We start from the raw sequence: 26,735 nt of genomic DNA, 5'->3' as shown, positions 1-26,735 counted from the left end.
ATCTTGCTTTTATAAAAACCTTTTCATAAATTATCACCTCCTCCTCATTGAATTTTTTCACTTAAAGAGAATTTATCTCGTTAATACTCAAAGTAAATTTTAGTGTAGATGGCCTAAATACTAAATGGCCTTTTGATGTGGCCACACATTTTTAGTAAGATTTTTTTTCAAATGTGTATGCATACACACATGTTGAAGAAAAAGGAAAAGTAAAATGTGGCTTGATAAAACAATAGTTTTGATGTTTTTCAAAGTGAAAAATGAAGATATTCTTACTTTACATCAATGAATATGTAACACTTTAATTGTTGGAGGCTGTTTAAAATGGCTTTGGTCTTTTTCAACTAGGAGAAATTAGCTCATGTTAAGCTAATCATAAGCATTTCCCTTAAATTTTGTTCAGCTGCAGCTTCTTTTAAATGAGCAATACTGAAAGAGGGTAACTATCTTGAAATTAACTAATGGCCAAAGGTTTGACTCCGTGTATCTCAGATCCATTTACGTTTTAAGATAAATTGTAAAATGCAAATTGATGCGTTCTCTGATTGTGTAACTCAGGAAATAATTAAGCTGTAAGTGCATCATTTGATCTGTGGCTTATTATAGGGTTTTTCCACAAAAAAAAAAACACATAAAATTTTTTGAAAAAATTATGTCACAGAGTATGAGGGTCTAGCTAGGACGTATGTATAATACGTTTTGAACCTTTCAAAGCACCTTTTAGTTTATGTGAAGTTCTTCAGATGGCCCCGTTGTCTTTTGAAGCTTCTAACACCAAGGTGTCTGTTGCAGCCCAGAGCAAGGTTACTGCTACCCAGGACAGCACTAATTTGCGATGTATTTTCTGTGGTAAGCAACATTATGTTTACATTACTTTTTCAAGCTGTGGTACATACTACTTGCGCATTTCCATAACTTTTGTTTCCTTAGGCCATGGTCTGGTTTGTGGAATTTGGGATATACAGCAAGCTACTGTTTTATGTTGTGATATTTGTTGTGGTTCATGTAGGTGATTTGGTCAGCTTTTGAGTTGGCTTCCTAGCGAGGGTTTAGTTAAAATTAGGATCTCAGAACTAATTCTTGTTCACTTCTTCCAACATGAATGAGAGGGGTTTTTGTTTGTTCGTTTTTGTTTTTAACTACTTTGTTTGAGAGCAGTCTTTTAAATTAGAGTTTTAGAGGGAAAGTTTTATCCATGTTACTATGATATCAGGAATGTAATTGGGATTTACTGGAAGGGAGCGTTTGCTTAGCTTGAATTAGTTCCCAAATGTACATGTTGTGAGGCAGCTGTGAGCTCTTTCATGCTTTGATAGGTTGATTTCTGATCGACAGCCTCCTTGATTCAGTAGGTTAGATATCTGTGGCTTAGGAGTGAATTTAGGCTTATAGTGTGTTTTCTTTCACTCTCACGCTCATATACACATGTGTGCACATATATGTGTTGTTTGCATGGACAAATCAGTTATGTCACTTAGCCTTTTTTCCACATTACAGTTAATCAAGTATATGCATATCCTTCTCCTTACTCTAGGATATATCTGCATATGTAAACATTTACACACACACACAGACATACATCTGAATTCCTTTTAGTTTCATTTGATTCTAAAACTTTGGTTTTGAAAACCCCAGTTCAAAAAGTGACTTTTAAATCTTACAGGCGCAGCAGCCCCCGCCTTTGACTCAGATATGCCTTTTTTACCACTATATACCTTAACTGGCCAGATTATTTTATGAGAGATAGAATGATAAACACTACTAAAATGTTATATGAACAGTTCAGCTGTGTATCTTTATTTTATCCACGTGACTCAGAGTTTTTGATATGCTCCTTCAGTACTACTAATATTGTTTCTTTACCTATAAAGAGAATTGTTTTAAGGTTGATATACTTGCTGGTTTAGGCAAGGAAATATGTGTTATAAATTGCCCCCCAAAATGAAAATTCTGCTGCATTCCTTAATCACCTGAGGTTTTATTTTATGATTGTTCCAGGTGACAGTTATAGGAGTGGGCCTGTCATGCGGCCCTGTATAAACGCTTCACTCCATCTCAGATTCCTCAGTTAATCCTTGCAGATTAAGTGTTTAATTAGTAACTTTTAATTTTGATTTTTCTGCCTCCTCCTGGGGGTTCTTCCAGGCCATCTTTTGGACTAGCTGCAAGTGTGATTGTTCCTGTTTGTGTTATTAGGACTCTGTAGCTCTTTTTGAAAACTTACTTGATGTTCTATACTTTGCTACTTAATATGTGGGGTTTCACATGCAGAATAATAGATAGAGTTTACCTAGTTGCAGAATAATAGAGTTTACCCAGTTGCAGAGAAGAAAGAGATTTGGCCTTCATAAAGGTGAATTTTTTAAGCTGTAAAATAAAAGCAAATTTCCCCCATTATTACCTTTGATTGATTGAACTGTGTGCAAACAATATAATTACCACATTGCTAAGTTTAAACTTGATTGTATTGTGTATAATAACACTTATTTGTCTTTTAGTCCTGTGTTTTTAAATAGTCTGTGGCTAAGTGTGAAACAAGATATGGGAAAATTAAAATGTGACAATAAGTGAAATGTGCTTTAGCCAAAACTCAGTACTAAAGTCAAGACTGAAATACCATTCATTCCTGGTTTAGAGAGATGTTCTGTTTGATTTCCATCATTTGTAAATTACTGTATCAGCGACATGGACACATTTTCTTTATTAGAATCAGTGATTTACATACTTTGCTACATGAATCCTAGCCAGGACACATTAAGACCAACTATTGTCTCTGGCTCTGGTAATAAAACAGAAAAAAACTTAACTCTCATATAGCTACTGTTCTTTATGATACTAGAGTAGGGACAGAGCAGGTTCACTTGTCTCTTCTCCCTTTTCCCTCCAAAAGAACTGTTGACTATCCTGTGATGCTCCTAAAATGTTGTTATTTAACCCACTTGTTAGAAAACTACTTTTTTTTTTTTTTTTTGGCATTCTCTGAGAACACAGATACTCATGTAGACATATGACCTGTGTGCAGTGACCAGTAGTTGTGTTACAGAAAGTACAGTGGCAGCTGACAGCCTGTACTCTCACCTGCTACTTCATGTTGTGTGGTGCCTTTGGTATAATTTACCAACTATGTAGCCCCGTAGAGTGTTGGACGAGAAGAAAGAATGTAATCGTGTACCTAAAGTTCATAATTTACCTAGAACTCTTACTTAATCTCACAGTACATTTATATTATTTTTAAATGCACATACATTTCAATGTGCTTGTTAATTGTGAGTTGACTGTATTGATAAAGAGGAAACAAAATAACCAGATTAAATATGGATGTGAGAAAATGCTGGGGGAGGAGGCTTCTCCTTTTCTGTTCCCACGCCCACCCCTTTTAAAGAAAGTTTTTGGGAAGATAACCCATTATCACCAAGAACCATGTAGAAAAGAATTTTAAAGAGTGTCTTTTAGTTCTTGGATTCCTCCCATTTAAAAAGGATCTTCCTTGTTGTAAACTATTTTTATAATTAGCAATATAAGCCAGAAAATATTACCCACATTTTTTAAAGCTCCTTTTAAAACAAGTTTGCTGAGTAAACTTAAAACTCAAAACTTAAAAAAAAAATCCAAATTAGTTTTTTATGAATTGCTAAAAGAGAGCTTTCTCACATTCAGATTTTTTTGTGAGTTATATCAAACTTTCGTTAGTTTAATTTAAAAAACCTTTAAATGAAATCAGTAGGATTGAGTTATTGACATCTTTCTCTTTGTGTTGAAACTTAACATCAAGAGCTTTTAATTGGTGAATTTAATCTATTAATATTATTGTTACAATAATAATTACAGTGCCTGGTATAGATGTGTTAGGATCAAATTTGAGATTGATGCCAAACAAATCCGACATTCACCTGATTAATTATTTGAGCTGCGTGAGGTTTTAACTTAAATATCCAAACATTATTTTTGAAAATTGTTAAACCATGATGGTCTTGTGAGTTGCCCATGCTAAATACTCACATTTAATATTTTTTTGATAAATATAACTTTGGAAATACTGCCTCCGACTAGTTTATGTTTTCAAAAGTACCCTCCCACCTTGTTTGTCCCCGTCCTTCGGCCAGAAGAGACAAGTAATGTACACTGAACATTAGTATATGGCTTAATACGGCAGTCTGTTTTTGTATCATTATCTTGATATCAGAAAGGAGAGAATTCCAGTTTGTTTACTAGACACTATATATTTTCATTTATGCAAACATTTAAATGCATTCTTAATTTTAGAAGCTTTTTGATTTTTTGTTGTTGCTGTTACTGATGACATGGAATTAATATATTTTTATATTTCCTTTATGTGGCTCTTAAAATAGCAGAGACTTTTAGGAAATCTAGTGAAGTATCATTGCAGTTGTCATCTAATTTGTCTTCAGAGGACAAATTAAATGATTAAAAACATGTAAAGAGATGAGGGAAAAATTAGTAGGTAAGTGCAGATCAAATTTTTTTTTACACTTGCGATATAACAAGTACTGTATTATATTCTAATGAACCTTATCGTTCTCTTTGTGAAATCTCCACTAGTATAAAATAGATACTTTGGGCTGTTAACTCAGATTTACAAGAATTTGCTTTAGCACTTAGAAGCATTTATTTATTAACTGTCTTTTATACTAGTGGTCTATAAAAACACTTTCAAAATATCTGCCAGGGGCCTTTGCTAGCACACTAGAATTCACAAATATGTATAGCATTATCATTATGCATATATTTCTCTCCAAGAGTGAAAGATAACTACTATTTCTTTATTCTCTTCTTTACTGGATTAAATTCAAGATTGTTCTATTATAACTATAAGCATTGTATATTAGGTCCAGTATTTTATTTATCTCATTTTGTGACACAATTTTTATATCCAGTGACATTAAAATGTCCCATTGTTTAGTGGCCTTCTTTATGAGATGCTAAAAATGGGTCTGCATTTTATATGACATGGGAATGAATGGTCATTAGTTTCTCATGACAGAATCGTGTTGGTTTGAATGCAGGTTTTTTGTTTTGTTTTACCCCAAGTGAAAAATTATTGCAGTTATCTCTGTTACATTAAAAAGTTCAGATAAGTAGATTAATTATATGTGAAAGTTTAGCAAATGTTTGTTTTCACCAGTGCTGGAAATGCCAGGCCATTAATAAGAACGGCAACTTAAAGTGGGCAAGTTTGATAAATGCATTAGCGTGCATCAGTCTAGTAATAAGGTTCTCATGCTTTCTCTCTCCTGTTTTTCATTTCCAGTGTTCTATTTAGGTGAGTTTTTGAATTCTGATTTTTCATTTAAGTTCTCCCTCTCCACTTCATGAATAAGTACCCCAAAGAGAATGTCTCATTGTCTTAGAAAATGTCAAGCTTAGGTGCCTATTCAGATGCTCATTGAACACTTGTTTTACTCAAGCTCTTCATATATAAATGTTTATTTTTCCTTTATTGTTGATGTTTTCCATTTGTTTCAAGTAAGCCTTCTGGAAATAATGACAGTATTTTGTTGCAGTCTTTCATTTGCTGTGTGTTATATGAAGCTTATATTTTATTTTGCTAAACAAAAAGAAGATACATTTGTAATTATGTGATGGTTTTATGTTATTCTCATGATTTTACCTCCTCTATCCAGCACAATATAAAGATAATGTTCATTTATAATGTTTCCCTCCCTTTTTAGGGCCAACATTGCCTAGGCAAAATTCACAACTACCTGCCCAAGTTCAGAATGGCCCATCACAAGAAGAATTGGAAATTCAAAGAAGGTAAATTCCCAAGTTATTATTTGCCCCTGTCTACTGCAGAAGACCAGTCTGTGAACATCTGATATTGAAAGTAGATTGTGTCTCATCATGAACTGTGCACTGTTAAGAAGTCTTCAAGACATCTTATTTTTATAGCTGTTATAAATTAATCTATGATTGTTATGGCTGTCAAGTGACTAATTTGGAAGGTTGAAGTAGTGTTGACTGTATAAGGCATTGGACATTAGATATGACTTAGTAATGAAGTGTATAGTCATTCTGATTTTGATTAAACTGCTGGTTTAATGAAATCAATAATATTATCTTCATTATTTTCAGTGTAGTGTAGAAATACATTTGAAATTATAATACATCTTCATCTAGGGATTTTTTTTTCTGAATTAGCAAAATAGTCTCTAAATTATAAGCTACTTTATAACAAAACAGTTTTATAAAATTCAGGTACAATCAGTAACTAAAATTAAGCTAGTCAAACCAGGTGTCCTACTTAAAGAAAGGAAAACTTTTTGGAGATGTTGATGTTGCTTTTTATTACTAGTAGATTACCCCTGTTTTGTTCTGGAAATTGATAGCCATCATGTAGATGGAATTTTCCAGTTGAAAGGGATTTGCTCCATGCAGGCCAGTATTTTTTATTGTTGTCTTTGATTTGGACCTCACATCTGAAACATTCTTTATATTCTTTATGTTATTAATACATGTGCCACGTTTCCCTGACGGATGGTCAAGGGATCTCTTGCTGTGGTTCTGTGTTGGTTACTTTGCTGTGTAATTACTTAGTTCTTGAAGAATGCCCTCCAGGATCTCCCAAAATGAATTTTGTTTTTGACAGTGTGTATCTTCAGGTAGTTCCAGAAATAGCCTCCATATTTGGTGAAACTATGTCTGCCCTTTAGAGTGATGCTGTGACAGATATGAATAAAATGAGTTTCTGTAGAAATAAAGAAAATTGAAAGGACATAATCATTTCAGTTCTGTGTTGAAAGTTTTAAACATACTAGGATAATTCTAACAGAAATTGTAATGATCTGTCTCTCACACACACACAAAGAAAAGTAGTTAGTAAAAATTATCATAGCGGACTTCCCTACTGGGCCAGTGGTTAAGACTCTGTCTTTGCACTGCAAGGGGCACATGTTTGATCCCTGGCCAGGAAACTAACATCCCAATGTTAAGAGTAGTAGATTTGTAGAAGGCTAGGAAGAATCAGGAGAAAACCCTGAACATAGTAAGTACATAATCTTTGGGTGCTACAAAGTGGGCAAGCAAGCAATCCCAGACACAGTTGCTGGAGGCCAGGACAGTAGAGAATAGAGACAGAAACCATCTGCTAGTACTGCTGACTCATTCAGGGTCACAGGTGGGACATCCGCTTTGCACAGGGCTGTCAACTTGCAGCATACAGTTTTAGTTGGAAGTGAGTATTTTAAGTGAATTTTTAGTAATTGTTACTAGAACACCATGCCTCATGTATGTTTTTTCTCTTTTCAAAGTGTTCATCTGAGCGAAGTTTTTCTCTTTGTATATAAGTAGATGCTTTTGAGTTTGAAAAGTGAAGATGTTTACATTACTTGTTTAGTTGAAGACTTGAACTCAGTCATTTTGAAGCATAAAATCCAAACTTCTGAAAAGTTCATATAAATTTTATATTTTTTGTCCACAGTCACGCATAGACTGCTTTCTCCTTCCACATGACACCAACCAATTTCCTTCTCTCTCCAATATTTATTTCATCTTCATTCCTTTTCTTTATTCTCCACCCACTTCTTTTTTATTCTTATGAAATCTGCCTGTGTCTCCACAGATCTACTGGACATGCTGCTTCCATCATTTACTTAGACTAGTCTTCTCTTAGAACACATGTACCACTTCTCTTTCTTCCTTTTGATACCTGAGAATCTCTTCTTTTTCCTAACCCTTCTCCTTTTCTCTCCTTTTTGTACCTCTTTGTTTTCTTACGTAAGTTTTTACACTAAACTATCTTTATTTTTTCTTTCTGCACATAGTATAACCTTTGAAAAATTGATGGTTTGGTTGGGTCTTGTAGTTTTATGCTGATGGCTTCAAAATCTACAGCTCCTAATTATCCAGTAGAGATCTAAACCCATATTTCCAGTGAAATGGAGTAGAGTCATGGGTCCTTTTTGAGAACTGGGAGGAAGTGGTAAACTACTGCCTCCTTCTATCTTGTCCCCCGCCACAGACACACCCTTCAGATAGGTGTGTGTGATTGTGCACACGTCTATCCTTACATGGTCCAGAGGATCACAGACCCCTTTAATTCCAACAATGGATGCTCAATGAAAATTCCTGTGTAGAGCTCATCCACCTGGGTATCCCACTGATGCCTGAGTTTAAACCCTTATGATGTCATTCGTAATGTACATTCCTTCTTCTCTCTAATACTTCTCCCAGAATTGCTACTTGGAAAGTCTATAATTATCTTCATTCATGATATCTATTCAAGTACAGTTCTTTCTTTCTTTCTCTAAAAGCCTGTTGGGTTTACTGTTCTAATAGTCTCATTGGTAGTAGCTTTCTCCAGTATTTATTCTCTTATATACTACTATAGATTAGACTTTCTAGTTTTTCTATCTTTAACCTAGATCCCTTTCGGTTATTCCTACTTTATTACTGCCAGATTAATTTTTTTTATTAAACTTTTTTTGCTCAAACAGTACAGGAGGGTCTCAAGTTAGGGAGGGTAATCTGCTGCACAATTATGCCTTCTCCTCATATTAATCACCAGATTTAAACATTTTTAACCATTTCTACCTTAAGTACTTTTGATGAGTTCTCCCATAATAATTTGTTTATATTTCTATTTTTTGATTAGTCACATTACAGAGAGTAGCTATTGAATCTTTGTTATGAAAAATGAAGATTTATTTACCTCCCCTGCCAATTATGAGTAGTTACTATTTTCAGTCCTTCTAAGGCTTTGCTGGTAGCTCAGCAGTAAAGAATCTGCCTGCCAGTGCAGAAGACACAGGTTCGATCCCCGGAGAAGGAAATGTCAACTGACTCCAGTATTCTTGCCTGGAGAATTTAATGGACGGAGGAGCCTGGCGGGTTATAGTCCATGGGGTCGCATACAACTGAGTGACTAAACAACAACAGTCTTAGACAGTATGTCTTAACTCCTAACTCTGTAAGAAGAGTGCAGTAGTTCTGTACATCCCGCTGCCCCCTTTCTTCCATTCTGCAACCTAGCTTTGGCAGACACGTCATCTTTTTTATTATTTTCAAGGTTTATACATTTGCAGTCTTTCTGTTACTATTATTAAATTTTTGTCTTTATGTTATGTGATCTTTTTTCCCCCTTCCTAGAATCCATTTAACCTTCTTAGTAACCACAGTAGTCTGAGTTTTCACCAAGATGTGATAAGTTTAGGTTTTGGGGTCCTCCCCTGTTTATTAAGCTCAATACTTGGTGGACTGTTAATGTTTAAGACTTAGCCACAACTCCTAAATTTTTAAGAAGTTTTAATTTCTTTAACCATTTCCTTCTGTTTCTTCTGTTCTCTTTTTGGGGAGCTCCTACTGATCAAATGCTGAGCCTCCTGAGTTATTTCCTTATGATACTGGTGTTTTCTCATTTCCTGCCTCTGTTTCTTTGTTCTGTATTCTTAGTGATATTTTTTAAGATATTTATTTATTTATGGCTACATCAGGTCTTAGCTGTGGTGCACAGCTTAGGAGTGCATGGGCTCTGTAATTTGTGTTGCACAGGCTTAGTTGCTGTTAGGCATATGAGATCTTAGTTCCCTGACCAGGGATTGAACCTTTGTCCCTTGCATTGGCAGGCAGATTCTTAATTACTGGACCACGAGGGAAGTCCCTTCTTGGTGATATTTTTAACTGTACCTTCTAGACCAGAACTGTCCAGTAGAAATAGAAGCTACATATTCAATTAAAATTTTTCTAATAGCCATACCAGCAGAAGTAAAACATAAAATTATTTTTAATGATTAGGGAGCAGAGGGATGACTGGTGAATTTTCTTCAGATAATGTGTGTGTTTCTTCATCAGCTTGATTAAGGTTATGTTTCACATTTCCATCCTCTTGTATCTGCTCGTCTCAAGTTAGGTCTTTCCCAGCTTCTTCTCATGTCTGCTTCAGCCATCCTCCTTGTGTGTTCTGGACTCTGGATGCCTCCACTCTTCAGTCCAGTTGTGTTCAAGGCTAAGTGTTTTGTTCTAAGTGCTTATAGTACATGATGGTGAGGAGTGGTGGACAAAAAGCCTCACCCTAATCAGAGAGGGAATGTGGCATGGTGTAGTAGAAGTTGGTCAGTGCTGTGGGGAGAAGTAGAGCTGAATAAAGGGAATATATGTTGCAGGAAGGCAGGGGAAGTGGTTATAACTTTAAAGAGGTTGGTTGGAGTGCATCTTCTAGAAATGAACGGAAGGAGTTAGCAGAGTAGATGTCTGGGTAAGCGCATTGCAACAGAGAGAATGGTTCTGCAAAGCCTTAAGGCAGGACTGTGCTCACGTGTGTAGGGAGGAACAAGGAGATGTTGAGGCTTTAGCCGAGAGAACAGATGAAAAAAAGGAGAGTCGTATCATGCAGGACCTTGCAGGCAATTATAAAGAATTTATCTTTTATTCTGAGAGAAATGAAGTACCCATTGGATGATTTTGATGGGAATGATCTGGCTTAAAATTTTAACAGAATTAGTCTGGCTGCTCTAATTCTGTTAATTATGGGATTCCCTGGTGGCTCAGATGGTAAAGAGTCTGCCTGTGATGCGGGGGACCAGTGTTCTATCCCTGAGTCAGGAAGATCCCTTGGAGAAGGAAATGGCAACCCACTCCAGTATTCTTGCCTGGAAAATCCCGTGGACCGAGGAGTCTGGTGGGCTACAGTCCATGGGTCGCAGAGAGTTGGACATGACTGAGCGATTTCACCTCTTAGTCTGGCTGCTCTGTTGAGACCTTAACTAGGTGGGAGATAATGGTGGCTTCCCCAGGTAGTGGGAGCAGTGAGAAGGGTCCTCACACTTTCTGGTGGACTGACTGTACGCGAGTGTGAGAGAAGAGTTGTTGTGGCTTTTAACGTGAACTAGTGGGAAGGATGAGATTACTATGAACTGAAACGGGCGAGACTGAGTAGATTTTTTTGGGAGAGATCAGATGAATTTTGAAAATAGGTAGTTGGATGAACTAGTCTGTAGAAACTGGGAAAGAATTCTAGACATGTAACTCCTCCCTACCCTTTCTGTCTTCCGAAAATTTGATGATAAATTTGGTCTACGAAAGACCACTCTGTAATTTCCTACTTTGTAATGGGTTTGTTTATGCACACTTTAAATTCCATTAGCATTCTGGAATGGGGAAAGATAGTCTGACTGGTCAAATCTACCAACTTGAGTAAGAGTCCAGACACTCCTGTCACTCGCCGCCTGCATTCCTGGGGGCCAGCTCTCCTTACACCCAGTTCAGTTCTCTGGCCTGGAGAGCCCCTCCATGTGTCTCTTTCCTCTGTATGACTGTTTCTACACCATACTCTGTTCTTCCCTCTGCGCTTCCCTGAGTAGCATTTTACCTCTTCTGTCCTGCCCTTCTTGTTTTTTTTGTCTTATCATTTTTCTGTAGACTGTTCTCCGGGTATTTTAATGATGTTCTTTTCTGAACTCCTACAATTTAACCACACGCTTTTTATATTTTATTGTTTGTTGTTTATTTTACATATGAGTCTTAACCTCTACAGTAAACATCGTTGGCTATTTGAGAGTAGGATCCTGAATAAAGTTTTTAATAAAAAGCCAAAAAGCTAGTGGTACTGAATTCATTTATATGTAGGTGTTGGGACATAACAGGCAGAAAATAGGAGTTCATAAGGTTGTTGGGACCATTAAATAAGATAATACGCACTCTTTTCATGCTGCCTGGGCTCTTCTGTCTGTGCTCTGAGAGCCGGCGGGAGGCATTCCTGACGAGATGTTCTCTGAGCTGTGCCTTGAAGAGGAAGTGAAGTAGGAATCTGAATCTGATTTCTGAAGAATCTGCTTTTGTTTGGGACAGTCCATTGGACATTGAGGAACTTCATTTGCAACTTTAGGGACATCAGTTGTACAATGTGAAGACTAGGAATGGCCATCTGCTTTCTGGTTTCTGCAGTTTTGTTGATGAGTGGTGTTACAAATTGAATAGTGTCTCCCAGGAAATCCACCACCTCAAAATGTAACTTTTTGGAAATAGAGTTGTTAGTTATGATGAGGTCATACTTGAGTGAGATGGACCCCCTTTGTCAAATGTGACTGGTGTCCTTATAAGAAGATGAGAAAGTTACAGAAGCAAGATAATCATGTGAAGACACAGAGAGCACCATGTAAAGACGGAGGCAGAGACTATAGTGATCCTTCTGCAAGGCAAGGAATGCCAAGAATTAACGGCCTTCTGAGAAGGAAGAGGAAGCATGGACAAGACTCTTCCCCTGAGGCCCTTAGAAGGAACCAGCCCTGCTGACACCTTGATCTCAGACTTTAACCTCATACTGAGGCAGTGAATTTCTGTTGTTTTAAGCCACCTAGTGTGTGGTTCTTTATTATGTAACCAAAGAAACCAGTATAGGTGGTCACTAACTTAGTAGGCCAGCAAAAGCTAAACTGACGCAGGACAGAGAAGAGAAGATGTGGGCGAGAGGCCGTACCGGGGAGGGGATGAGTGAAAGCCGCCAACTTGGTCTCTTTCCCTTGCTAAGTTGCCGTCATTGGCAGCCAGACCGTAGAACTCAGGTGAGGATGAAGAGTCCTCCTCCAGAAACTTGCTCAGCCAAGAGAAAAATCAAAGATGTTGACATCCAGGGTCCTTCCCAGTGAAGCTCATTTTTTTAAGGCCTTCTGAATCAGCTTTAGTACTGCTTATAAATGTGAGTGGACAGCCAGGGATCATCATGTCTTTAAGGATAACTTCTACAACATGAAGACAGATCAAAACAAACAAAAAAATTGATATTGGAGGAAATAGATGTAATAACAGGGAACAGAAGAAAACCTAAAAATATACTGTAATAACTTCAGAGAACTAAGAATATATTTTATTCATAAAGCAAACATTTGTAGCTATTTTAGACTTCCCTGATATTCCAGAGATATTGCTTTCCTAATATGGCAGGAATGGGAAGTGGGTTCGATCCCTGGTCAGGGAACTGGATCCTGCATGGCAGAGCTTAAAGATCCCATATGCTGAAACCAAGACCTGATACAGGAAAAAAATATGTGCGTGTATCTATATACAAATATATAGAGAGATATTTGTATCTATATGTAATATAGATCAGATCCGATCAGATCAGTCGCTCAGTCGTGTCCGACTCCTTGCGACCCCATGAATCGCAGCACGCCAGGCCTCCCTGTCCATCACCAACTCCCGGAGTTCACCCAGACTCACGTCCATCGAGTCAGTGATGCCATCCAGCCATCTCATCCTCTGTCATCCCCTTCTCCTCCTGCCCCCAATCCCTCCCAGCATCAGAGTCTTTTCCAATGAGTCAACTCTTCGCATGCGGTGGCCAAAGTACTGGAGTTTCAGCTTTAGCATCATTCCTTCCAAAGAAATCCCAGGGCTGATCTCCTTCAGAATGGACTGGTTGGATCTCCTTGCAGTCCAAGGGACTCTCAAGAGTCTTCTCCAACACCACAGTTCAAAAGCATCAATTCTTCGGCGCTCAGCCTTCTTCACAGTCCAACTCTCACATCCGTACATGACCACAGGGAAAACCATAGCCTTGACTAGACGAACCTTTGTTGGCAAAGTAATGTCTCTGCTTTTGAATATGCTATCTAGGTTGGTCATAACTTTTCTTCCAAGGAGTAAGTGTCTTTTAATTTCATGGCTGCAGTCACCATCTGCAGTGATTTTGGAGCCCAGAAAAATAAAGTCTGACACTGTTTCCACTGTTTCCCCATCTATTTCCCATGAAGTGGTGGCACCGGATGCCATGATCTTCGTTTTCTGAATGTTGAGCTTTAAGTCAACTTTTTCACTCTCCTCTTTCACTTTCATCAAGAGGCTTTTGAGTTCCTCTTCACTCTCTGCCATAAGGGTGGTGTCATCTGCATATCTGAGGTTATTGATATTTCTCCCGGCAGTCTTGATTCCAGCTTGTGTTTCTTCCAATCCAGCGTTTCTCATGATGTACTCTGCATATAAGTTAAATAAACAGGGTGACAATATACAGCCTTGACGAACTCCTTTTCCTTTTTGGAACCAGTCTGTTGTTCCATGTCCAGTTCTAACTGTTGCTTCCTGACCTGCATACAAATTTCTCAAGAGGCAGATCAGGTGGTCTGGTATTCCCATCTCTTGAAGAATTTTCCACAGTTTATTGTGATCCACACAGTCAAAGGCTTTGGCATAGTCAATAAAGCAGAAATAGATGTTTTTCTGGAACTCGCTTGCTTTTTCTACGATCCGGCGGATGTTGGCAATTTGATCTCTGGTTCCTCTGCCTTTTCTAAAACAGCTTGAACATCACACACATATATATTTTAAAAAGAATGAGTGTAAAGAAATGTACTTAGAAAATTTTTTTGAAACAGCATTAATTTTAATAATAGGAGGCTTGAAAAATAAGAATGAGGCAATTGTCCTGAAAATAGCAGTAAAAGAGATAGTATATGAGGGGAAAAAAATTAAGATCAGATTAGGTGGCACTCCATCTAAATAATAGGAATTTTAGGAGAACAAGATCAAAAATGTGAGGAAATGGAACCTGCAAACAAATAATATAAGGAACTTTCCTGGAATTCAGTGACCTGATCATGGTCAGGGGTGCTGACTTCTTCTGAAAAGGGCCTGACAATAAAGGTCCTAGACTTTGTGGGCCACAAGGTCTCTGTGGCATTAGTTCATCTCTACCCCTGTAGCTTTGTAGGATGGGCCAAAATTTTCTGGGGGAAAGAAAAAGAATAAGCAAACAAACAAAAATAGATCACCCGATAATATTTGACCCCATTGAGAGGGTCTAGAGTTCTGATGGAGAGTTTGGGTTAGGTATGGAAAAAAGAATCAAATTCTGAAAATAGCCATTTTTAACACCACTGTTAAGAAAGGAATTGTTCTGGAAGGTAAATATGGTCAGCAAGAGTAAGTTAAGTGGCTGCTGATGTATCCAAAGTCATGACTTTATGGAGAATAAGTAAGGTAAGATTTTTAGGAGGGTTAGAGGGTCTGGGAATTAAATCATTTATGTAGTCTAAGTCAGTAGATAACTTCTAAATCTGAAAGACTAAGAAGTATTAGTTCTAAACAAATAAATTAGAAACATAAATATCAAGTGTTGAATGTAGTTGTTTCTGGGGAGAGGAATCAGAAGTAATGAAGAGTTGAGAAGAGGATTAGTGTGTTGGATTCAGTTCAGCCACTCAGTCGTGTCTGACTCTTTGCAACCCCATGGACTGCAGCACGCCAGGCTTCCCTGTCCATCACCAACTCCCAGAGCTTGCTCAGACTTGGGTCTATCAAGTCAGTGATGCCATCCAACCATCTCATCCTCTGTCATCCCCTTCTCCTCTTGCCTTCAGTATTTCCCAGCATCAGGGTCTTATCCAGTGAATCAGCTCTTTGCATCAGGTGGCCAAAGTATTAGAGTGTCAGCTTCAGCATCAGTCTTTCCAGTGAATATTCAGGACTGATTTCCTTTAGGATGGACTGGTTGGATCTCTGCTATCCAAGGGACTGTCAAGAGTCTTCTCCAACACCACAGTTCAAAAGCATCAATTCTTTGGTGCTCAGATTTCTTTATGGTCCAACTCTCACATCCATACATGACTACTGGAAAAACTATAGCTTTGAGTAGATGGACCTTTGTTGACAAAGTAATGTTTCTCCTTTTTAATATGCTGTCTAGTTTGGCCATAGCTTTTCTTCCAAGGAGCAAGCATCTTTTAATTCCATGGCTGCAGTCACCATCTGCAGTGCTTTTGGAGCCCCAAAAAATAAAGTGTCATATTTCCACTGTTTCCCCATCTATTTGCCATGAAGTGATGGGACTGGATGCCACTATCTTCCTTTTTTGAATGTTGAGCTTTAAGCCAGCTTTTTCACTCTCCTCTTTCACTTTCATCAAGAAGTTCTTTAATTCCTCTTTGCTTTCTGCCATAGGGTGGTGTCATCTGCATATCTGAGTTTATTGATATTTCTCTTGAGAATCTTGATTCCAGCTTGTGCTTCATCCAGTCTGACATTTTGCATGATGTAGTCTGCATAGAAGTTGAATAAGCAGGGTGACAAAATACAGCCTTAACGTACTCCTTTCCCAATTTGGAACCAGTCCGTTGTTCCATGTCTGGTTCTAACCATTGCTTCTTGACCTGCATACAGATTTCTCAGGAGGCAGGTCAGATGGTCTGGTATTCCCATCTCTTAAAGAATTTTCCACAGTTGGTTGTGATCCTTACAGTCAAAGGGTTTGGCGTAGTCAAGAAAGCAGAAGTAGATGTTTTTCTAGAACTTGCTTCCTTTTTCTGTGATCCAACGGATGTTGGCAATTTGATTCCTGGTTCCTCTGCCTTTTCTAAATCCATCTTGAACATCTGGAAGTTCATCTTCACGTACTGTTGAAGCCTGGCTTGGAGAATTTTGAGCATTACTTTGCTAGTGTGTGAGATGAGTGCAGTTGTGCAGTAGTTTGAGCATTCTTTGGCATTGCCTCTCTTTGGGATTGGAATGAAAACTGACCTTTTCCAGTCCTGTGTCCACTGCTGAGTTTTCCAGATTTACTGGCATATTGAGTGCAGCACTTTCACAGCATCATCTTTTAGGATTTGAAATAGCTCAACAGGAATTCCATCACTTCCGCTAGCTTTGTTTGTAGTGATGCTTCCTAAGGCTCACTTGACTTCTCATTCCAGGATGTCTAGCTCTAGGTGAGTGATCATACCATCATGGTTATCTGGATCATGAAGATATTTTTTGTATAGTTCTTCTGTGTATTCTTGCCACCTCTTCTTATCTTCTGCTTCTGTTAGGTCCATACCATTTCTGTCCTTTATTGTGACCATCTTTGCATGAAATGTTCCCTTGGTATCTCTAATTTTCTTGAAGAGATCTCTAGTTTTTCCCATTCTCTTGTTTTCTTCTATTTCTTTGCATTGATCACTGAGGAAGGCTTTCTTATTTCTCCTCGCTATTCTTTGGAACTCTGCATTCAGATGCTTATATCTTTCCTTTTCTCCTTTGCTTTTTGCTTCTCTTTTCCCAGCCATTTGTAAGGCCGCCTCAGACACCCATATTGCCTTTTTTGCATTTCTTTTTCTTGGGGATGTTGGGGATGGTCTTGATCCCTGCCTTCTATACAGTGTCTTATACCTCTGTCCTTAGTTCCTCAGGCACTCTGTTAAATCTAGTCCCTTGAATATGTGTCTCTTCCACTGTATAATCATAAGGGATTTGATTTAAACCATACCTGAATGGTCTAGTGGTTTTCCCTACTTTCTTCAATTTAAATCTGATTTTGGCAATAAAGAGCTTATTATCTGAGCCACAGTCAGCTTCTGGTTTCAGTATTGACCATGTGGTGATGTCCATGTATAGAGTCTTCTCTTGTGTTGTTGGAAGAAGGTGTTTGCTATGACCAGTGCATTCTCTTGGCAAAATGCTGTCAGCCTTTGCCATGTTTCATTTTGTACTCCAAGGCCGAATTTGCCTGTTACTCCAGGTATCTCATGACTTCCTACTTTTGTATTCTAGTCGCTTATGATGAAAAGGACATCTGTTTTGGGGTGTTAGTTCTAGAAGGTCTTGTAGGTCATCATAGAACCATTCAACTTGAGCTTATTTGGCATCAGTGGTTGGGGCATAGACTTGGATTACTCTGATACACAGTATTGTTCTTTACAGTGTCAGACTTTACTTCCATCACCAGTCACATCCACAACCAGGAGTTGTTTTCGCTTTGGCTCCATCTCTTCATTCTTTCTGGAGTTATTTCTCCACTCTTCTCTAGTAGCATATTGGACATCTACTACCCTGAGGAGTTCATCTTTCAGTGTCCTATCTTTTTGCCTTTTCATCCTGTTCATGGGGTTCTCAAGGCAGGAATACTGAAGTGGTTTGCCATTCCCTTCTCCAGTGGACCACGTTTTGTCAGAACTCTCCACCATGATCTGTCTGTCTTAGGTGGCCCTAAGGAGCATGGCTCATAGTTTCATTGAGTTAGACAAGGCTGTGATCCATGTCATCAATTTGGTTAGTTTTCCATGAGTGTTGGATTAGTGTTTTATTATAAACTTTGTAACACTTTGACCTTTTAAACTATTTTACAAGTAATTTTAAAATTTTTCATGAGGGTAAAATTGAGTTGATAAAATCAATAATTATCTTAGATGTTAAATCTTATTAGTCCAATACTTTTGCTGTAGTGAGATGATGATAGTATGGTTTTCTATTCATATATTGTGTGTCATTGGTTAATACCAATTTCTGATTCCTACTCATACTGTTAATTTGGCTTCCTTGGTTGACTGATGAAAAAACATATTCTAAGAAACATGAGTCAGTCCTGTGTCAGTCTCAGCATAGAACTTAATTTAGTTAGTATCTATAAATAGTTTGCAAATCACCACTACTACCTGAAAGTTATAAGAGGGGAGTAATAACCCCCGCACAGAAGTAGGAGTTGCAGCGATGAGAGTGTACTGTCCTCAGGTTAGCCTTCAGAGGCAGGATGGACCAAGAGTTGACCGCCTTCTCTTGTGAGTATTGTCTCCTGTCTCAGGAGTTTTGTAATTTTAAAAACTTTATTATCTTGTTTAGTTTTATCCATTGTTTGTTTGTTTACTAATAGAGATTTGAAATGCCCACATTTTATTTATGTGGTTTTATTTTCTGTCAAATGTTGGTAGCATTAGTGTTACTGAATGTTAGCAACCTGGAGTATTTTTCCTGATCCACTCTCCTCCTTTATTATGTTGAAATTTAAATTACTTTTCATTTACCTAGTGCTATTTTTTTGTTATACATAAGGCTGAATGAAATGTGTTTTCAAATTTTTATATAGATTGTGCTTGCTATAAGAAAATTAAATCTTTGAGTTAACATAAACTAAATATGTATTCAAGTATATAAAAAAGCTATTGATCTTATTGTTGCCTGGTGCTTTACAGGCAACAGTTCTCTTTACATTTGGGGGTAACTCTTCTCGGGAAGAAATAGATATTTTGGTGGTGGGAAGAATTTTTCCCGATATTTTTAAATGCTCTTTATGACTATACTGTTAGTCATTTGCACTGTTTTTTTTTTTGTTTGTTTGTTTTGTTTTTTTATGAAAAAATATATTTTCTCAGAAACTTTTAAATTGCTGTAAAATGCATATCCAAAAGAAAAATTAGTCTCCAGAATGTTTCCATCGTTCAGAATTAGGGCCTGTGTACTTTGAAAAAATTTTCAGTTGGAAACAGTCATTTGTAGTCAGAGCTCTGGGAAGAATCATGTGTATTGCCAGTGTGTGAGTTGGCAGTGATATTTCTAAGAAAAGCGGAGTTTATAAATTTGGAAACTGTCCCCCTAAAAAGATATACAAATGTCTTGCTTTAGAAGTCAAAACATGAAAGTCAGTAGATTTATTTATACCATCCAATTTAGGTGGGAATTATTCATTCCACTATGGATTTGTAAGCCTGAGATTTTGACACACAACTTGGGAAAATATGTTTAGATGTGTTTCCTTTCAGTGAGCGGGCTAAAAATTAGAGACTTCAAACACTTTTTGTTTCTTGCATCTTTCTTCCTTTCAAATCAAAAATATAAATAACAGAATCTCCTGCTGCTGTAGGAACCGCCTACTTAGTCTTCTGTCAGTGAACTTGGATGATCTTTCTGGCCTTGTGCTCTTTTCTTATATCAGTATATTCCTTTTCTTTCATAGCCTGAAAACCCAGGTATTATGACATGTGCAACTGTTATTTTAAGTCAGGATACATTGGTTGGTAATGCCATTATTTAATAATTCTTTCAGATTCACTTTAGTCATACCTGGCCTTCTGCCTGTGCTTTAAGCTTATTTTTTGTGTTAAAAGTGGTCTAGAGAAGCAGCCATTAACTGGGGGGTTAAAAAAAAAACAAGAACTTGGATGAGAAATGAAATGTAGTCTTAGAGTACTATGTGGTTAAGCTGTTAACAGCGTTTACATTATCATATTAATAATGTAAACTCTGAATGAATATTGATATAACCAAAAATCAGTATTTTCCCATGACTATATTGAGAAAAGCCTGTGTGTGGTGAGGAAGTTAAGAGATATCTTATGTCAGTTGACATATTTTATAAAATTAAAATAATGAACTGACATATCTAAAGAAACAGCCAAAAGAGTTGACAGTAATTATCTCTGATATGTTGGAAACTGAGATGGGAGGGTTGGAGCAGTGAACTGCTGTTTTTTTCTTACAGACTTTAAAAACTACGTGCTTGTATTATTTTGATAGAATAAAATGTAAGAGGTAGCACAGGATCGTAACAGAGCCTAATAAATTGAATATTTTAATCATAGATCTTAGTACAGCTACATTAAAAGTTAAATACTTTCCCCTAGCTTCTGTTTTCAAATATATTCTAATTAGAATAATATGGGTATATCTTTTGTCTTCTCGACCCAGTAGGTTGTTTAGAGTATTGTATTTAATATGCTCTTATTTTTTGATGAGTGTTATGAATTTCAAATGCAATATAAGCCCTACCTGTGTTTATTCGTTAGATGCCGGTTATTCAAAAATAATAATTTTGTCTTATTATTAAAAACATTCTTCTGAATACACCTTATTTCTTGCCCTCATCCCTACAGTGATATCATTATCCCTCAGAAACTTTGGCAGCTAGTATTTTATCAAATAGTATAATGAAGTCAGTAATGTACCCTAAAAATCAGATTTTATTGTCAGTATTTTTAAGCAGCTATTTCTCATAAGCAGGACTACCATAGATGTCTTCGGTTTTTCTCTTGCATTTACTGAGTATGATGATCTGTCCAGAAAGAAGCTCTGTGTTTTTGTGCTAATAGGAGAGGGCTTGGACTTTTCTTTTTGTTTAATAATCAATTAAAGAAGCATGAAAGAGATTTATGGAAAGATTTTATTGGTTTATTGATACTACTGGGAGGAACAAAAGACAGCATACACATTTCTGTCATGTAGCACTCCCTCTAGTCAGAACCCAGTCAGCTTATCAGTCAGTCCAGGGAAAGTCTCAATTTGAAATTTCCAAATAATTATTACTATAGCTCACATTTACTGAGTGTTCTTATGCTCCAGGTACTTATTAAAGAGCTTTCACGATACTATCTCATTTCATCATCCTGCCAGTGTTTTAAAATATTTTATGTGTAAGATGAATATAACCTTTTATTTTAAATCTTAGGGCACGTTAATTTTTATAACAGTTTAATTGTTTAAGTTGAGCTGGATACTTGGAGACATCTTCTTGCTCTGTTATATTATGTATGGAAGGTAAAAAGCAAAGTATTTTAGAGCCACACGCAGGAGGCTTCTGCAGGTTTTAGTATAATTGCAGATATTTTTATAGTCATCATTTGAGGTCCTAGAGTTGAGATTTTTAGTCGAATTGAATATAAATACTGAGACAGTCTATACTTCCTTAGATAAGGAGATAAAAATATGACTTTTTCTAATTTAATGAAACATTGATAGGATTGAAAGCATAGGCGTTGGCAGAAAGGGTAAATTAAACAAAGTGATTCTAAAATTTACCTAGAAAGAGTTAAATATCTGAGAATCATCTAGAAAAACTCAAAAAGAAGAGTAATAAGAATGGCTGCATCCTAGTAAATACTAAAGTATACTTTGGGTATCAAAGCATCAAGATATTCGTGCCTTGCCAGACAAGCAGATCCATGCTCCAGAACATTCTGGAAGTTCAGTAATAGTCAGCACATGTAAAGGTGACATCTTAAATCAGGGCTATAAACTATCCAATAATAGGTGCTGTGATATAGGTCACTTCTTCACATGTTAAGCCCAAGACGAATTTCATATGAACTAAAGGCTTTTATTGTAAAAAAATAAAAGTATGAAAAGAAAGTGTTAGCAACTATATAATCTTTTTGTGGGACGAGGCTGCCTCAGAAGGGTATCGAAAGCAGGTTACATAAAGGAATAATATTACTCGATTTTCTATATAAAATTAAAAGCCATATTACAAAATAACACTTTTAAAATCAAAGACATAAAGCCATAATAAAAGTTAATACCTATGACCAATGTGTGACAAAGCATTGTGACCTTTAATATAGAAAAGAATCTTTCAGAGAAATATGGAGTATTAACTCTCCCAAGAGAAAGCTGATCAAATAACATATGCAGTCAATACTAATACAAAAATCAGTAAACAAATTGTAAAATATTTAACATCAGAAGTAATTAAGTGAAAATTGTTACATGATTAGCAGAGATTAAAAACAATGATAGTGAAAGGAGAGAAAAGTGGATGTTCTCATATGCTGTTGGACTGCTAGCGAATGTTAATTGGCACCGCTATTGCTGAAGACAGTTTGGAGCTGTATATCAAAATTCTCGATATTTATATATTTTCATCTAGCAAATCTGTGTGGATGGTGATGCTTAAGAAGCAGTTAGAAAACAGTTCAAAGATACGTGAGGATAAATGTTTATTGCCATATTAGTAATAGTATTAGGCTAATATATTGTACCATAGGAGACTGCTCAAACTGAACAACTGAACAGTGGAACACTACACAGGCATGAAAAGTATAAGGCGCAAAACTTTACTTAGTGCGTCAAATACCTTTTACAATATATCAAGTGGGAGAGAGGAAAACAGATTTCAGAGTGGTAGAGAAATACTCTGTTTTATTTGGTTTTTGGTTTATATTCCTCATATTCCTTATGTATTTTTACATGAGGAAAAGTCTGGGAGCGTGAATGTCAAAATGTTAATTATACTGACCTCTGGATGTCTTGGTCATTAAAGTGGTATGTTCAGTTATTTGTTTCTTTGGACTACTTTATTCAGGAAAAGTGCAAGATAAAATGTGATATTAGTTTAATGTGCTGAAGCAGCGAAAATGATCCTAATAAGAGAAATTTTTTTCATTTGTATGTAACATAAGCTGTCTCTACTGAACATAGTCCTTCTTCACGTGGAAAGAGAGATGTTGATTGCATGGTCTACACTGCTTTGTATTTAAATCAGAAATAAGGTTCTTGTAGGTTCATTGTGAAAAGAATGGGTTTTTCATTGTGAGTAGCCATAATTGCCTACTGTTTACTTGCTTAATTTCAGGCAACTGCAAGAGCAGCAACGACAAAAGGAGCTGGAGCGGGAAAGGCTGGAGAGAGAAAGAATGGAAAGGGAGAGAATGGAGAGGGAGAGGTTAGAAAGGGAAAGGCTGGAGAGGGAGCGGCTGGAACAGGAGCAGCTGGAGAGAGAGAGACAAGAACGGGAACGTCAGGATCGCCTGGAGCGGGAGAGACAAGAGCGGGAGAGGCTGGAGAGACTGGACCGGGAAAGGCAGGAACGAGAGCGGCAGGAGCAACTAGAGAGGGAGCAGCTGGAGTGGGAGCGAGAGCGGAGAATATCAAATGCCGGTAAGAAGTTTACAGACTGTTCTGTGTTCCTGATGTCTGAGCTTGGTGGTGTTTGGTGGAGTCATAATAAATTAGGAAGAATATTTAGCATTTGAGATTCTTGGGATTAAGCAGTACGATTTGAAATTAGAAAAAATATGTGGTGATTGCTACTTTTATCTTTTTTTTTAAATTTCTTTCTGTGTTGCTTTTATTGCTTGGAGACTTAAAGCTCTTGGAAAATTTTATCCTGGCATTCTAATTCTTCTAACTGCCTATAAATTGGCTATAAAGTGTAAATTATTTTCATGGGAAATTTTTTGTGTTAGATGAATTTGGAATATATTCCCTTTTGAGGTTGCTTCAATTTTCTTGAGTACTGTAGCTTTCCAGAAATTTGCTGGATTGTGTTCTCAAGTTTTTGAAGGAGGAATTAAAAACAGCAAGTTAAAAAATACCATCTCTAAAGCTGACTAGTAATGTAAACGTATTTTAATATTGTGAAAAATTAGTGAAAATTACTAAATATGGAATTTTATTGAAGGACATAAGGGTAAAGATATGACTAAAAATTTGAGGTATTTTGACATTCATTAAAATTAACATTTATTATAGGATTTAACAATTTTTCTATTCCATATGATCTATATCTAAAGTCTCAATGTGGGTTGATTAAATATTGATTGGTTTGTTGAGTTAATTCATTTGTTTTGATTGCCTAGTTATTTTCTGGGATTATAGTCAACATAACTTTTCCACAAATGATCATTGAATTTGGGGGCTTCTAGCCCTTAATGATGAACTTTTTTGCTAGTTTCTCTATTATTTTTAAAAAGCAACTTATCCTTCTTTGTGATCTTATTCATGTAATGTTAATGTCCTTTTAGTGGATAAAATAATGAAGGTTAAGACGACTGTATTTTTTTGCTGCAAGAATAAGCTAATCAGTTTAATTTACTGATCTGTTACTTGATTTAAAGAAAACATACCGTCTTTTGGATCTCAAAATTTATTTATAAGTTAAAACGTTCTTGAGTGAAGTCAGGTATTTGCACATGTGCTTTAATTCTCTGGAACTAACTGTAGTCTACATTTGTACATTTTGTCTGAATGCTGGTTTTGTGGCTTTACTAGCTCCCTTTTTCTCTCTCCTTTTTTATCCTGTCTTTCGCTGCTGCTTTCTACCTCTGTCCAGCTCCATCCTCCGACAGCTCCCTGTATAGTGCTCCACTTCCTGAGTATGCCAGTTGCCAGCCTCCTTCAGCACCTCCTCCATCATACGCTAAAGTCATCTCAGCTCCAGTGTCAGAGGCCACTCCTGAATACGCTGTAGTGACCGCTTTGCCACCTACTTCCACACCCCCTACACCACCACTTCGACACCCCGCGACACGTTTTGCGACATCTCTAGGTTCTGCCTTCCACCCCGTTCTTCCCCACTATGCTACAGTTCCTCGTCCTCTGAACAAAAACTCTCGACCTTCTTCTCCTGTGAACACACCCTCTCCTCAGCCTCCAGCTACGAAGCCCTGTGCCTGGCCTACTCCCAATTTTTCACCCCTCCCTCCGTCTCCCCCAGTAATGATTAGCAGCCCCCCAGGCAAAGCCACGGGTCCAAGGCCTGTCCTCCCCGTCTGTGTTTCTTCTCCTGTGCCCCCGATGCCCCCCTCACCAACAGCGCCCAGCGGGCTGCTTGACTCTGTCCCGCACCCCGTGTCTCCGCCGCCTACCTCAGGGCCAGCAGCACCGCCGCCGCCGCCGCCACTGCCTTCCCTCGCACCACTCTCACACTGTGGATCGCAAGCTTCTCCTCCTCCACCTCCGAGCACCCCTCTTGCCTCAACTCCCTCATCCAAGCCTAGTGTTCTCCCTTCTCCCTCTGCAGCTGCCCCTGCCTCTGTGGAGACTCCTCTAAACTCTGTGCTGGGAGACTCCTCTGCTCCTGAGCCAGGCTTGCAGGCAGCCTCTCAGCCGGCCGAGACTCCAGCCCAGCAGGGTAAGGCTTCCCTTATCGCGACTAACCGCTAAGCCCTTGAAAATGTTCCACCCCAGACAGCTTCACTTCCCTAGAAGAATGGGGAGGATGGTTTTGAAAAAGTTGAAGGTGGGTTTCTTTCTGTTGGATTGATTGCATTTGGAGGATCAGTAGGAGGAATTTCCCTATTGAGCTAGATTTGGGTTCTTCTGCAGTGTTGGAGGTGTTTTTCCGTGTTTCAGGGTCTCTGTACATTTCTCTGAATAATCACTGGGAAAACATTACTAGACATATTAATCCACACAATAAATATATAATCAAACGTGTCTTCCTTTAATTTCTGGGAAATAGAGAAATTATGTTTAGTGCCCAACTGTAGTCATTAGATGTATGTCATCCAGGAGTCTCCTCTGGGACAGTTCTTATCTTGGACCCTGTTTCTTTTTGGCCCCTCCTGTATGCATTGGGCTTCTCGTATCAAACTTCCAGGGGTGGCTGCCACCCTAAACCATGGGGAGCATCCCAACTTTGCACAGAGTGGGGAGAGGGCAGTCGTGATGTATGCCCCAAAGGATTCCATGGTCCAGATTGTAAGACGTAGCAGCCTATAGGGATAGCTGGGAGATGGTAGCATCCTCTGCAGTCATCCCCCTATTCCCCATGCTCGAACTTTGCTGTCTCGGTGACAGGGAAGGGGGTTATGATCTTCTAGGTGTGGATTATTCCTAAGTAGAGAAGGACCTGGTTCTGTAAGTAAATAAAAAGATTCCTAGCAACCACTCCCTTTTTAAAATAGGATTTAGTGAGAAATTCAGGAAGGAATATGACAAATTTGTACTTACAAAGAAGCAGTTTTGTAGTCTGGATTTAAGCACATCTTAAAAAAAGATCTTTGTTCTAGGGGTCTTGTTATCTCCGTATATATATTTTTCATGTTGACTTGGTGAATTTTGCTTAAACATTGCATCACAATTCTAGTAGATGCAGTTCAGTATCACTGTGAAAGTAGTGCTGGACAGAAGAGGCAGAGTTTGACAAGGTCAGACAGCCCACCTCCTGTATCCTCAGAGTTCTGTTGGAAGATTGACAGCCCATCACTGTTTTTCTGCCAGGAGTTTGTCGTTTCAGCTTGTGTCACTGTTCAAAGTTAGCACTTTTGAAAAACTCAACCACTCAATACGCAAATAGCATTTTATTTGTCCTAAAACAGCCCTTTAAGCCTTCAAGGAAGGGGAAGGACCTACAGGGTCAGTCTCCTGATTTTGTTCTTGTCCACTGCTTTGTGATTTTACAAGACCTGGACATTCTCCCACCCCTGTCTTCTAGGCTAAAACTCTGTACAAGTTCTGTGTCTCCTGGTTATTTTAATAAAGTAAAGATTCCTTTACTTCGGTTATTCTCAACTCTCTTGATACACTGTATTTAAGTATGGAGTATT

At 37.7% G+C, this 26,735-nt stretch overlaps 1 protein-coding gene across 15 annotated transcripts in view; it reads left to right on the top strand.

Annotated features, from left to right (window-relative positions):
• Positions 1 to 26,735, top strand: part of ENAH (ENAH, actin regulator) — a 157,737-nt gene that overhangs the window by 110,260 nt on the left and 20,742 nt on the right. For 4 of the 15 annotated variants that reach the window (XM_027564594.1, XM_027564598.1, XM_027564597.1 and 1 more), the window contains exons 4-6: positions 5,691 to 5,775; positions 23,039 to 23,343; positions 25,208 to 25,318. In XM_027564594.1, coding sequence (XP_027420395.1) covers positions 5,691 to 5,775; positions 23,039 to 23,343; positions 25,208 to 25,318 — 501 coding nt within the window. Of the gene's footprint in view, positions 1 to 792; positions 850 to 5,269; positions 5,282 to 5,690; positions 5,776 to 23,038; positions 23,344 to 24,517; positions 25,319 to 26,735 lie in introns of all 15 variants that reach the window. The other 11 variants (XM_027564592.1, XM_027564591.1, XM_027564590.1 and 8 more) reach the window with 8 other exon arrangements.

Source organism: Bos indicus x Bos taurus, chromosome 16 (assembly GCF_003369695.1).
Source record: "Bos indicus x Bos taurus breed Angus x Brahman F1 hybrid chromosome 16, Bos_hybrid_MaternalHap_v2.0, whole genome shotgun sequence".
NCBI lineage: Eukaryota > Metazoa > Chordata > Mammalia > Artiodactyla > Bovidae > Bos > Bos indicus x Bos taurus.
This window is presented reverse-complemented; position numbering and strand designations above follow the sequence as displayed.